A 13717-nucleotide genomic window follows, 5' to 3' on the forward strand; every position below is an offset into this window, starting at 1 on the left:
CTCCATTTGCAAGGCGTCAGAATGTAGAGATACTATAATGTATAAAACTATTTCACCACGGTCGGACTGAGTCCATACGCTGTTATTCAAATGCTTTTCTCTTTCCAACTCGATGCCAAGTAATACTTCAGCAATTACAGTAAACCCTTCTTCACACTTCCAATTAATTTTATAATCGTAATCTGACGCGACACCTTTCAAACTAAATCCCTGAATATGTATAACACCTCTACAGAGGCAGATCAGCCTGTAGGGGACATAGCCAAGCTATCATAAACATCACACACCAGTTGATATGATATGGCATTTTTAATATTAGTGTCCACCCAAAGGAGCATGTAATGTCAACATGTCTCTGGGGGTGCTGTTCCCACCTCTCTGGTCTCTCACATCTGAAAGAGAGAGCTCTGAGAAATAAAGAATGGTTAGAGTGTGAGCGGAAGGGAATGCGAAGACATAATGAGACGGAAGCAGTGACAGTAAGAGGGAAGACGTGTGTGTGTGTGTGTGTGTGTGTGTGTGTGTGTGTGTGTGTGTGTAGGCATGTTCATCGAGTAGAGGTCATGAAAGGTGAAATACCACACTGGTGTTACCATGGAGACTGGGGGAGATAGAGACAGTGATTGTCCAGTGATCTCCTGAGGGCATCCAAAGAGCACACAATATATTTCTACCACAGTGTGGTAGACTTCAATCATAACATTGCTTTACTGCAGAGAAGTGTCGGTATACACGGATTTGTCTCAATCGGAGCTGATCTTGTCCTTCCCTGTCTACAGGCATTTCATCCTAAACCTCTTTAGACAAGAGCTTTGACTGAACAACCACTAATACTACAACATCCAATTAACCTCTCTGAGGGACCAGCAAATCTTCACTCAGTATAATCACACATTTGTAAGCAGCTTATTCATGCTGGACGTTTATTTATTTATTAAACATTTATATGAGTCACAAAAAGGTCATTCGTGGTCCGTTTCCGAGAACAGATTGCGAATATGAAAACAACGAACCCTTTTAACAGCACATTATTAGAAGGTTAGAAAACAGAGCCAACAGAAAACTAAAGGAATATGGCATCAGAAAGAATAACATCTCATCACCCTGTGAATCTCCGCAGGCACATTTCATTGGAATATTAACGGCAGAGAGCCACCGTAGTGAACATACGTACATACGTGTAAACAGAGTGCGTGGCGTGTAAACGTCAACGGTCAAAACCACATGATCGCACGGGACCTGACTGTATAACGCCAGAATAGTACCTACTCTGTGTGACTGGTCCAGTATAGAGATAGAGAGAGAGAGAGAGAGAGAGAGAAAGGGGGAGAGAAGCGAGAGAAAGAGCAAAGAATCAGTCCCTCGAGAGGTATAAAAATAGCAGGTATCCAATACATTCCTTTGAGTACCACTAACTGTCACGATCAGGCTGCTGTCCCCAATTCTATTTGTCCTTGTCATGCAAAACCAAACTAAGGGTACAGATGGCCACATGAAAGACCAAACAGATAAACAACTGAGGTTCAATCTGTGACTGACCTTAATGAGAGACTATATGAAGTGCATCCAAAGAGAGTGAGATACATATTGTCTGGGCTGAGAGTAGACTCAGTGCTCTGGTATACACTATATAAAGCTTTAGACCAGGGGAAGGCAATACTAGTCTGTAACAACAGCATAGTGTGCAGGCTTTTGTTCCATCCCAGCTCTAAAACAGCTGATCCAGCAACTAACCCTGCAAACCCTGGCCCCAGCTGTCCAGGGCCAGTTGTGTACCTCCTGTAACCTGGCCTTTCTCCACCCTGTCTGTCCATGTGTCTCCCTTCTGTCAGGAATAAACACCGCAGCCTGTAGATCTCACTAACTGAAGGCTTCCAGCTATATGTGCAGTGACTTGTTGCAACGAAACAACGGTCAAATCTCTTAATAAATTGCACTGTAAGAAGCATATGATTTTTAGAATGCAATGCAATTGGTTGAATGGAGAAAAGGAACCAGATGCAGAGAAATGTCTTTTCAAATAATAGTTTTTTTTCTTCCAAATGAACATCTGTAGCTCCACATTGGCTCAATCAGCATAGTGTTAAGTGCTACTCTGCCCAATAGGAGAGGCAGAGGAATGTTCCAGCGACCAATAGCTGAGCGAGGCAAACCGCCTAAACGTCAACAACCCCGCATGGCATAATAGGAGGAGAAGGGGTAGGGGTTCTGGGTTGGGGTAGAGGCACGGGCGTGACCCTTCCACCAGGGATCAGGGGTCATCTCAGTCACCCACGTCGCTGTCCTGGTCACCGATGTACCACAGGAATTGGAAGCTGAGGGCCAGGAGAGCGGTGCCCAGGAGGTCGCCCAGGGCGGTCAGGTAGGGGATGGAGAAACTGTCTGGGTCTTTACCACTACGCCACATAGAGTACACCATCCAGTCTGCTATACACAGCAACAGGAACACCTGAGAGAGAGAGACACACAGAGAGTTTAATATACAGAATGAGTTTACTGTACATAATGTAAATCTGCACAAGAGAAACAAGTGAGAGCTGTTAGCTTAAAGTTAGTTCGCTTAAAGACCACACAGCAACACAATTACCATCACACATGTAAATCAATGTAAGCTATTCCTGATTGCAAAAACCCAATTGTTTGCTATGCAAGACATCACACCCCCAATATAAAACAGATGCACACACACGCACGTGATTCACAAAGCACAGTGGCGTCCCACCGAGAAGTTGAAGCGAGGGAGAGAAATTGCGCAAAAATCCACATTACACACCTCTTCACAGATATTTTCTAAGAAACACCATGGAAAGACAAAGAAAACTGAGCTGAAGAGAGGAATATGAGAGAGAGAGAGCGAGAAGCACTGGGCCATTGTGATTTAGAGAAAAGAAACTGTCTGCCAGTGGTTCGTGTTATTCCTGTTTCACTGTCCAACAAACAAAGAGCTTGAAACGCTGCCCACTGCAATTAGCCCGACCAGAGACAGAGGGCCAGTATGACAGCTATACTATAAGGAATAAAACTAAGCATTCGATGATTAACCATATGTAAAGGAAAACAAGGAGAAATCGAATGTTACCGGCAGCAAATACACCAAAATCATAAAAAGCATATACCAAACATGTCTTGGGATAAAGAGGGAATTATTTGTAATAATGTGTGTGTTTCATAGGTGTGTCTGAATTCCTCGGTCCATCTAGGATGATGGCTTTGAGATGTCTGTCTCTATGCAGAACGTCTTATGTATGGAAACCCCCAAGGGTCACGCGACAGTCTATTTGTCTCGTCACACATAGTGGGTAGCGTGCAAAGTAGGTAGCCTGAAATAACACTGACTTTACTCCTTGTGACAGAGCAGTGAATCAAACACTTCCTCTTAAGGCCCTCTCTGCTTGTCTCAGTCTATCAAGGGCAATCTTCTTTCCTCTCTGTCCTTTTATTGAGTGTCACTGTCCACCAAATACCCATTCAACACACCCACTCACTCACACGACACAGACAATAAAACAGAATCGTTCACAAACTCTCCCCAAATCGCTTTGTCTAAATACGGTTTAGAAGACAAATCAACAGACAAACACAACCAGAGAACAACGTCAAACCTCCCCTCCCCTTCCACAGTATTAACTAGAGCCATCTAATCAATGCAGAGAAGAGAGCGGAGGAGAAGACTCTCCAGAATGGAACCAGACGCTGTTTGATGTCCTGCGGCTGGATGGGATCCTGCATCAGCCTTTTGTCTCCATCTTTCTAATTAAAAAGATTTACACAGGAAACGCTTTGAATGTGTTTGGTCTAAAGTGAGTGTCTTTAAATGAGTTTGTTTTCAAGTGTGTGCTTTGAATACATTAGCTTTGAAAACTGATGTGAAATGCCAGAAGAATGAATGAGCAACAGAAACATACCTATCTGATACCTCTTTCCCCCTGCCATCCCTTTTCACACAAGCCAATTCTGGCTAGACAGTACTTTGTCCTTCCTGGAGCACATAACCAAGTTGCAGGCTAAGGTTACATCTAGGTGTTCTGTATCGTAAATCGCTCCTCCATCACCCCATCTGCCAAACTAAATTTGATTCAGATGAACATCCTACCCATGCTAGATTACGGAGATGTAATATACAGATCGGCCAGTAACGGTGCTCGAGTGGCTAGATGTTCTTTACCATTCGGCCATCAGATTTGCCACAAATGCTCCTTACAGGAGACATTACTGTGATCTACACTCCACTGTTAACTGGCCATTTCTTCACACTCAACGCAAGATCCACTGGTTGATGCTCATTTATAAAAAACCCTCAGGCCTCACTCCCACTATCTGAGATACCCGTTATCCTCTGCATACAACACCTGGTTTTCCAGTCACATTCTGTTAAAGGTCCCCAAAGCTAAAATATCCCTGGGTCGCTCTTCTTTACAGTTCGCTGCAGCTAGCGACTGGAACGAGCTGCAAAACACTTAAAGTGGATAGTTTTGGGACACTCTTTGGACACTAGTTTTAGAGACTGACATTTGTAGCTGTTTTGTGTGATGTGCTTTGTCTCTGCCGTTTCTGTACTTCGTGCTGTTGTCTGGCCTTAAGGTTTGTGCCAGGTTGTGTTGTTGCCATAGGTCTCCCTTCAAGTGTCTTCCATCGGAGTTGTCCGTCTTGCCTGGATTTTTTTATATTTTTTAAGTAAGACCTCTGCCCCACATGAGGCTTCTTGCCGGGCCGTCATTGTAAATAAGAATTTGTTCTTAATGGACAGGGCTGGTAAAATTTGCAGTATTAGAAATTAGGAGATGGGTCGACCGATACAGTATATTCTGACTCAAATGTATTTATTTATTTGACAGGGACAGTGTGCATGAATCAAGATTTCATGGTCAACATCAATTTAAAAGTGCCAGAGTTAGCAACAAAGCTCATTTCTAACTCCCCTTTTATTTTTTTTAATTTTTTTTATTTCACCTTTATTTAACCAGGTAGGCTAGTTGAGAACAAGTTCTCATTTGCAACTGCAACCTGACCATGCCCCTTCTCACCCCGATAGCTCAGTTTGAGTGGGTGGACAACTCTAGGAAGAGTCTTGGTGGTTTCCAAACTTCTTTGATTTAAGAATGGAGGGCACCGTGTACTTGGGGGCCTTCAATGCTGCAGACATTTTGGTACCCTTCCCCAGAACTGTGCCGCGACACAATTCTGTCTCGAAGCTCTACGGACAATTACTTCGACCTCATGGCTTGGTTTTTGCTCTGACATGCACGGTCAACTGTGGGACCTTCTTATATAGACAGGTGTGTGCCTCTGTTTTTAAATCTTAAAAAATGTCAACCTATTTTTGCTTTGTCATTTGTGTATAGCTTTTGTAGGCAAAAACAATATGTAATACATTTTAGAATAAGGCTGTAATGTAAAAAGGGAAGGGGTCCGAATGTACTGTAACTTCTTTGTGTAAGCAGTATATAAGAGAACTAACTGGACTGCCCCGGCAGAGCTCCTGGCAGACCAAGTACTACTTGGTGCATTAAGTTTGTTAGAACTTCTCCAGCTTGCTGATTTAATAATGAAGGATTCATTTAAGATTTACTTCAGGTGTAACTGGTGGTAATTTCCATGACACTAGCTAAACAAAGAATTTGAAATGTTAGTGTGTAATTGAGATGGAACAGAGGAGCATCTTATCCTTCACCGCCGTCATACTGAGAGACCTGTTGTGGTAGGCCCTCTTATTGGCCTGAATTTGATCATGCTGATATTGAGGCACGCACCTGTCTATATAAGAAGGTCCCACAGTTGACAGTGCATGTCAGAGCAAAAACAAAGCCATGGGGTCGAAGTAATTGTCCGTAGAGCTTCGAGACAGAATTGTATCGAGGCACAGTTCTGGGGAAGGGTATCAAAATGTCTGCAGCATTGAAGGCCCCCAAGTACACAGTGTCCTCCATCATTCTTAAATCAAAGAAGTTTGGAACCATCAAGACTCTTCCTAGAGTTGTCCACCCACTCAAACTGAGCTAACGAGGGAGAAGGGGCATGGTCAGGGAGGCAACCCAGAACAGGATGGTCACTCTGACATGGCTCTACAGTTCCTCTGTGGAGATGGGAAAGTGGCCAGACCACCAATCAGGCCTTTGTGGTAGTGGCCAGACAGCAGCATCGGCAGGGACTGGAAGACTAGTCAGGATCGAGGGAAAGATGAACGGCGCAAAGTACAGAGAGATGCTCAATGAAAACCTGCTCCAGAGTGCTCAGGACTTCAGACTAGGGTGAAGGTTCACCTTCCAAAAGGACAACGGCCCTAAGCCAAGACAACACAGGAGTGGCTTTGAGACAAGTCTCGGAATGTCCTCGAGTGGCCCAGCCAGAGCCCAGACTTGAACCCGATCGAACATCTCTGAAGAAACCTGAAAATGGCTATGCAGCGACGCTCCCCATCCAACCTGGCAGAGCTTGAGAGGATCTGTAGAGAAGAATGGGAGAAACTCCCCAAATACAGGTGTGCCAAGCTTGTAGCGTCATATCCAAGATGACTCGATGCTGCATTCCTCTGCCAAAGGTACTTCAACAAAGTACTGAGTAAAGGGTCTGAATACTTATACAAATGTAATATTTGAGTTTTGATTTTTAATACATTTGCAAACATGTCCAAAAATCTGTTTTTGCTTTGTCATTAAGGGATATTGTGTGTAGATTGATTAAACAAAATGTGGAAAAAGTCAAAGGTTATGAATACTTACCGAATGCACTGTATATTTGCATGATTTAGCTTTAGTTATTCATAATTAACGTTTGGTTCCTGCATGCGTCTGGCAACGTCTCCCATCTTAACTTATAGAACGTATTCTGGGTGTTCTGCCAAAAGGTCTAAGGAGGGGGTCATGACCGTCTCCCCCTCATATCTCTACCCAGCACCTACAGGAACCAATGATTGTATGAGACAAGATGCACAATTCAAGGCTCTGTGTTCAGAGAACAAAATGTTCCTTCACTCTAACGATCTACTTTGATCTAACAAACTGTGGAAGACATTGATGATCCTGGATGGACCTCTGTACTGTTTGTGTCAGGCTTGAAAGGTGGGAAAGGCACAGACGGATTTGCATGAAGCCATCTCTGAAACCACTGAAGCCCCATTTAAAGAATCCCACCAAGGAAAGTGTGGGAAAGAAAGGGTATTTCTCTAAAGTAGAGGGAGACAGGGATAGAGGTTGAATTCTCGGAGAGAACACACAGTTCTTAGTAGAGGGCAGAGTCGAGTGCAGCAGCTGAGGGTGTGAGTGTGTACTGGGGTTAGAGAGAGAGGCTGCTGACTGGGAGATAACACCCTGAGCAAACACAGCAGGGGGAACTTTCCACTCCTCCGAGAGAGAAAAGCCTGAACAGGCACTGTACACTGGGGCTGCTCACAAGCATAGGGCAACACGTCTAGTTACATGGCCACAGAAACATTTAAGTGATTTAGGACCAGCAGTTTAGTTCGAAAGATTCCACTGTCCACTCTGTTAGCGGGAGTGCAGAGATAGTGTGGGGCAAAAAAGTATTTAGTCAGCCACCGATTGTGCAAGTTCTACCACTTAAAAAGATGAGAGAAGCCTGTAATTTTCATCATAGGTACACTTCAACTATGACAGACAAAATGAAAAAAAAAATCCAGAAAATCACATTGTAGGATTTTTAATGAATTTATTTGCAAATTATGGTGGAAAATAAGTATTTGGTCACCTACAAACAAGCAAGACTTCTGGCTCTCACAGACCTGTAACTTCTTCTTTAAGGGGCTCCTCTGTCCTCCACTCGTTACCTGTATTAATGGCACCTGTTTGAACTTGTTATCAGTATAAAAGACACCTGTCCACAACCTCAAACAGTCACACTCCAAACTCCACTATGGCCAAGACCAAAGAGCTGTCAAAGGACACCAGAAACAAATTTGTAGACCTGCACCAGGCTGGGAAGACTGAATCTGCAATTAGGAAATGGAAGACATACAAGACCACTGATAATCTCCCTCGATCTGGGGCTCCACGCAAGATCTCACCCCGTGGGGTCAAAATGATCACAAGAACGGTGAGCAAAAATCCCAGAACCACACGGGGGGACCTAGTGAATGACCTGCAGAGAGCTGGGACCAAAGTAACAAAGCCTACCATCAGCAACACACTACGCCGCCAGGGACTCAAATCCTGCAGTGCCAGACGTGTCCCCCTGCTTAAGCCAGTACATGTCCAGGCCCGTCTGAAGTTTGCTAGAGAGCATTTGGATGATCCAGAAGAAGATTGGGAGAATGTCATATGGTCAGATGAAACCAAAATATAACTTTTTGGTAAAAACTTAACTCGTCGTGTTTGGAGGACAAAGAATGCTGAGTTGCATCCAAAGAACACCATACCTACTGTGAAGCATGGGGGTGGAAACATCATCCTTTGGGGCTGTTTTTCTGCAAAGGGACCAGGACGACTGATCCGTGTAAAGGAAATAATGAATGGGGCCATGTATCGTGAGATTTTGAGTGAAAACCTCCTTCCATCAGCAAGGACATTGAAGATGAAACGTGGCTGGGTCTTTCAGCATGACAATGATCCCAAAAACACCACAGGCAATGAAGGAGTGGCTTCGTAAGAAGCATTTCAAAGTCCTGGAGTGGCCTATCCAGTCTCCAGATCTCAACCCGATAGAAAATCTTTGGAGGGAGTTGAAAGTCCGTGTTGCCCAGCAACAGCCCCAAAACATCACTGCTCTAGAGGAGATCTGCATGGAGGAATGGGCCAAAATACAAGCAAGTGTGTGTGAAAACCTTGTGAAGACTTACAGAAAACGTTTGACCTCTGTCATTGCCAACAAAGGGTATATAACAAAGTATTGAGATAAACTTTTGTTATTGCAAATAAATTCATTAAAAAATCCTACAATGTGATTTTCTGGATTTTTTTTCTAATTTTGTCTGTCATAGTTGAAGTGTACCTATGATGAAAATTACAGGCCTCTCATCTGTTTGAGTGGGAGAACTTGCACAATTGGTGGCTGACTAAATACTTTTTGCCCCACTGTACATGGTACACTGGTCTTTTTCACTTTATAGCAGGCATGGCGGGGGGGGGAGGGAGGAGGAGAACTGCATCACATATAAATAAAATAAATCGTACTTTATTTAAGATTAATTGAAACAAACTTTTAATGTCACAGAGAGATTACCAGATCTCCTTACTAAAGGGCCTTTAAAATAGTAATTTTTCACACTGCCTTCTCTTCACAACTGACACTTAGTTATGACATTAAAAGTCATATTAGGTGATTGAAAGGGGTGATGATCAGAGGGGCAGAGTTTTCCCCACTTATATTATTACTCGGGCAGAAGTATGGATAGAGTTCCTCAGCTCTCCTTACAGTTCCCACACACAGATCACTGATCTCGGCGCAGTGGGTGGAGGGGTGTAGAGGGATGGAAAGCTCTGGAGGAGGTAGTCCTCAGTGTGTGAGAGCTGCTCCACCTCAGTGCTTCTCCTCTGTAGCTCAGTATTTCCTGCTCTTTAATGAGCCCTTCAGCCTGCCTCTCTCCTCTGCTCCCCCTCAATCACCTCAATGAGCTCAGCCTGGCTTCTCTCAATGGAGCGCACCAGAGCAGTGAAGACCTGTACACTGTGAAATCTCTCGCTCTCTTGCCGAGATCTACTGAGTCTTTGATCTCCTAAACATTCCTCAGTCTCTCCTGGAACATCTACTGAACCTCTGCCTCAGTCTTCCCCAGTTTAGCCTTCCTCTCTCCATACTCTTCCTCTAGAGGGACAGTGTCATGAGGCCTGCTTTCAAGCACATGACACAAACACACGTCCGGTCAATTCTACAGAACAGCTCCAGGAGTCTGTCGTGCTTCTTACACAGCCTGTATTCCAGGTTCTCCACAGGGTTGATCAGAGGTCTGATACACCAGACAGGACTTCAGAGCCTTGAGCTTCTTCCACGTGCAGAAGTCATAGGACACTTCTCCGGGCTTGGCAGGGGACTCATCTTTACCTCTGACTCTCATCTTCTTAAAATGCATCTATAATCTCTCTGAATATTGTGTTGACACGAAGCTCAGGTTCTCTGTAGAACTTATCCTTACATAAATGACACTGGTTCAGGCCATTGGTATCCCAGCATCCTCTGATACAGGCCTTGCAGAAGTTGTGTCCACATGGAATAGACTGGCTCAGTGAACACATCCAGACAGACAGGGAAAAATATAAACTAATTCTCTAAAGGTTGACCATTACAGTTATAAAAAGGCTTTAACCAACCAAATATAAGAAAACAGGAGAAGCCATGTTCATAGCAAAGTTCAATTGATCTTGTAAAACATTGAGTATCTGTTGGTGTTGATGCTGTTCTTACTGCCCTTAGAGAACCACAGGAATAAAAGACACTGCGTAGTTGTAGAGAGATTTCTGAAGAACTGGAAAGTTTAGTTGTGTCTGACATAGAAGTATCTCCACTTTACTTTTACTTAAGCATAGTGATGTCAAAAGCCCCCTCTTTGCCGGTCTGTCTGCTTATGGCTGCTCTCAAAAGGAACATACAGGTAACTGCCAAAATAAAAAGGAAACACTTAAGTAAATGAGGGATACATAGTATATTGAATGCAGGTGCATCCACACAGGTGTGGAATTAACATCACATCTGCATAGGGGCGTATAAAAATTAGAGGTTGACCGATTATGATTTTTCACCACCGATAAGATACTGATTATTGGAGGACCAAAAAAGCAGATAACAATTAAATCGGACGATTTTTAAAAATGTATTTAATGACAATTAAAACAATACTGAATGAACACTTATTTTAACCTAATATAATACATCAATAAAAATCAATTTAGCCTCAAATAAATAATGAAACATGTTCAATTTGGTTTAAATAATGCAAAAACAAAGAAAGTGCAATATGTGCCATGTAAAAAAAGCTAATGTTTATGTTCCTTGCTCAGAACATATGAAAGCTGGTGGTTCCTTTTAACATGAGACTTCAATATTCCAAGGTAAGAGGTTTTAGGTTGTAGTTAATATAGTATTTATAGGACTATTTCTCTCTATACCATTTGTATTTCATATAACTTTGACTATTGGATGTTCTTATAGGCACTTCAGGATTGCCAGTGTAACAGTATAGCATTCCGGCCATCTCCTCACCCCTACCTGGGCTCGAACCAGGAACACATCGACAACAGCCACCCTCGAAGCAGCGTTACCCATCGCGCCAAGGAACAACTACTCCAAGTCTCAGAGCGAGTGATGTTTGAAATGCTATTAGCGCGCACCCCGCTAACTAGCTAGGCATTTCACATCGGTTACACCAGCCTAATCTCGGGAGTTGATAGGCTTGAAGTCATAAACAGCTCAATGCTTGAAGCATTGCAAACAGCTGCTGGCAAAACGAGTGCTGTTTGAATGAATGCTTACGAGCCTGCTGCTGCCTACCATCGCTCAGTCAAACTGCTCTATCAAATCATAGACTTATTTGTAATATAACACACAGAAATATGAGCCTTTGGTCATTAATATGGTCGAATCCGGAAAATGTAATTTCGAAAACAAAATGTTTATTATTTCAGTGAAATACGGAACCGTTCTGTATTTTATCTAAACGGGTGGCATCCATCAGTCTAAATATTACTGTTACATTGTACAACCTTCAATGTTAGTCATAATTACGTAAACTTTTGGCACATTAGTTCGCAATGAGCCAGGCAGCCCAAACTGTTGCATACCCTAACTCTTCGTGCAATGAACGCAAGAGAAGTGACAATTTCCCTGGTTTAATATTGCCTGCTAACCTGGATTTCTTTTAGCTAAATATGCAGGTTTAAAAATATATACTTCTGTGTATTGATTTTAAGAAACGCATTGATGTTTATGGTTAGGTACAGTCGTGCAACGATTGTGCTTTTTTTGCAAATGCACCTTTGTTAAATCATCCCCCGTTGGGCGAAGTTGTCTGTCTTTGTTAGGAAGAAATAGTCTTCACAGTTCGCAACGAGCCAGGCAGCCCAAACTGCTGCATATACCCTAGCTCTGTTGCAAGAGAAGTGACACAATTTACCTAGTCTCTTGACAACAAGGTTGATGAAATCCGAGCAAGGGTAGCATTCCAGAGGGACATCAGAGACTGTAACGTTCTCTGTTTCACGGAAACGTGGCTCACTGGAGAGACGCAATCCGAAGCGGTGCAGCCAGCGGGTTTCTCCACGCATCGCGCGGACAGAAACGAACATCTTTCTGGTAAGAAGAGGGGCGGGGGCGTATGCCTTATGGCCAACGTGACATGGTGTGATGAAAGAAACATACAGGAACTCAAATCCTTCTGTTCACCTGATTTAGAATTCCTCACAATCAAATGTAGACCGCATTATCTACCAAGAGAATTCTCTTCGATTATAATCACAGCCGTATATATCCCCCCCCAAGCAGACACATCGATGGCTCTGAACGAACTTTATTTAACTCTCTGCAAACTGGAAACGATTTATCCGGAGGCTGCATTCATTGTAGCTGGGGATTTTAACAAGGCTAATCTGAAAACAAGACTCCCTAAATTTTATCAGCATATCGATTGCGCAACCAGGGGTGGAAAGACCCTGGATCATTGTTACTCTAACTTCCGCGACGCATATAAGGCCCTGCCCCGCCCCCCTTTCGGAAAAGCTGACCACGACTCCATTTTGTTGATCCCTGCCTACAGACAGAAACTAAAACAAGAAGCTCCCACGCTGAGGTCTGTCCAACGCTGGTCCGACCAAGCTGACTCCACACTCCAAGACTGCTTCCATCACGTGGACTGGGAGATGTTTCGTATTGCGTCAGCCAACAACGTTGACGAATACGCTGATTCGGTGTGCGAGTTCATTAGAACGTGCGTTGAAGATGTCGTTCCCATAGCAACGATTAAAACATTCCCCAACCAGAAACCGTGGATTGATGGCAGCATTCGTGTGGAACTGAAGGCGCGAACCACTGCTTTTAATCAGGGCAAGGTGTCTGGTAACATGACTGAATACAAACAGTGCAGCTATTCCCTCCGCAAGGCTATCAAACAAGCTAAGCGCCAGTACAGAGACAAAGTAGAATCTCAATTCAACGGCTCAGACACAAGAGGCATGTGGCAGGGTCTACAGTCAATCACGGACTACAGGAAGAAACCCAGCCCAGTCACGGACCAGGATGTCTTGCTCCCAGGCAGACTAAACAACTTTTTTGCCCGCTTTGAGGACAATACAGTGCCACTGACACGGCCTGCAACGAAAACATGCGGTCTCTCCTTCACTGCAGCCGAAGTGAGTAAGACATTTAAACGTGTTAACCCTCGCAAGGCTGCAGGCCCAGACGGCATCCCCAGCCGCGCCCTCAGAGCATGCGCAGACCAGCTGGCCGGTGTGTTTACGGACATATTCAACCAATCCCTATACCAGTCTGCTGTTCCCACATGCTTCAAGAGGGCCACCATTGTTCCTGTTCCCAAGAAAGCTAAGGTAACTGAGCTAAACGACTACCGCCCCGTAGCACTCACATCCGTCATCATGAAGTGCTTTGAGAGACTAGTCAAGGACCATATCACCTCCACCCTACCTGACACCCTTGACCCACTCCAATTTGCTTACCGCCCAAATAGGTCCACAGACGATGCAATCTCAACCACTCTGCACACTGCCCTAACCCATCTGGACAAGAGGAATACCTATGTGAGAATGCTGTTCATCGACTA

The 13717-nt window shown here is 43.9% G+C and overlaps 1 protein-coding gene across 2 annotated transcripts in view; it reads right to left on the reverse strand.

Annotated features, from left to right (window-relative positions):
* Positions 1 to 902: 902 nt before the first annotated feature.
* Positions 903 to 13717, reverse strand: part of LOC109896712 (solute carrier family 41 member 2) — a 36379-nt gene continuing 23564 nt past the window's right edge. For both annotated transcript variants that reach the window (XM_020491030.2, XM_031831718.1), the window contains exon 11: positions 903 to 2449. In XM_020491030.2, coding sequence (XP_020346619.2) covers positions 2264 to 2449 — 186 coding nt within the window. In that variant the 3' untranslated portion in view covers positions 903 to 2263. The remainder of the gene's footprint in view (positions 2450 to 13717) is intronic.

This window comes from Oncorhynchus kisutch, linkage group LG9 (assembly GCF_002021735.2).
Source record: "Oncorhynchus kisutch isolate 150728-3 linkage group LG9, Okis_V2, whole genome shotgun sequence".
In the NCBI taxonomy this organism is placed as follows: Eukaryota; Metazoa; Chordata; class Actinopteri; order Salmoniformes; family Salmonidae; genus Oncorhynchus; species Oncorhynchus kisutch.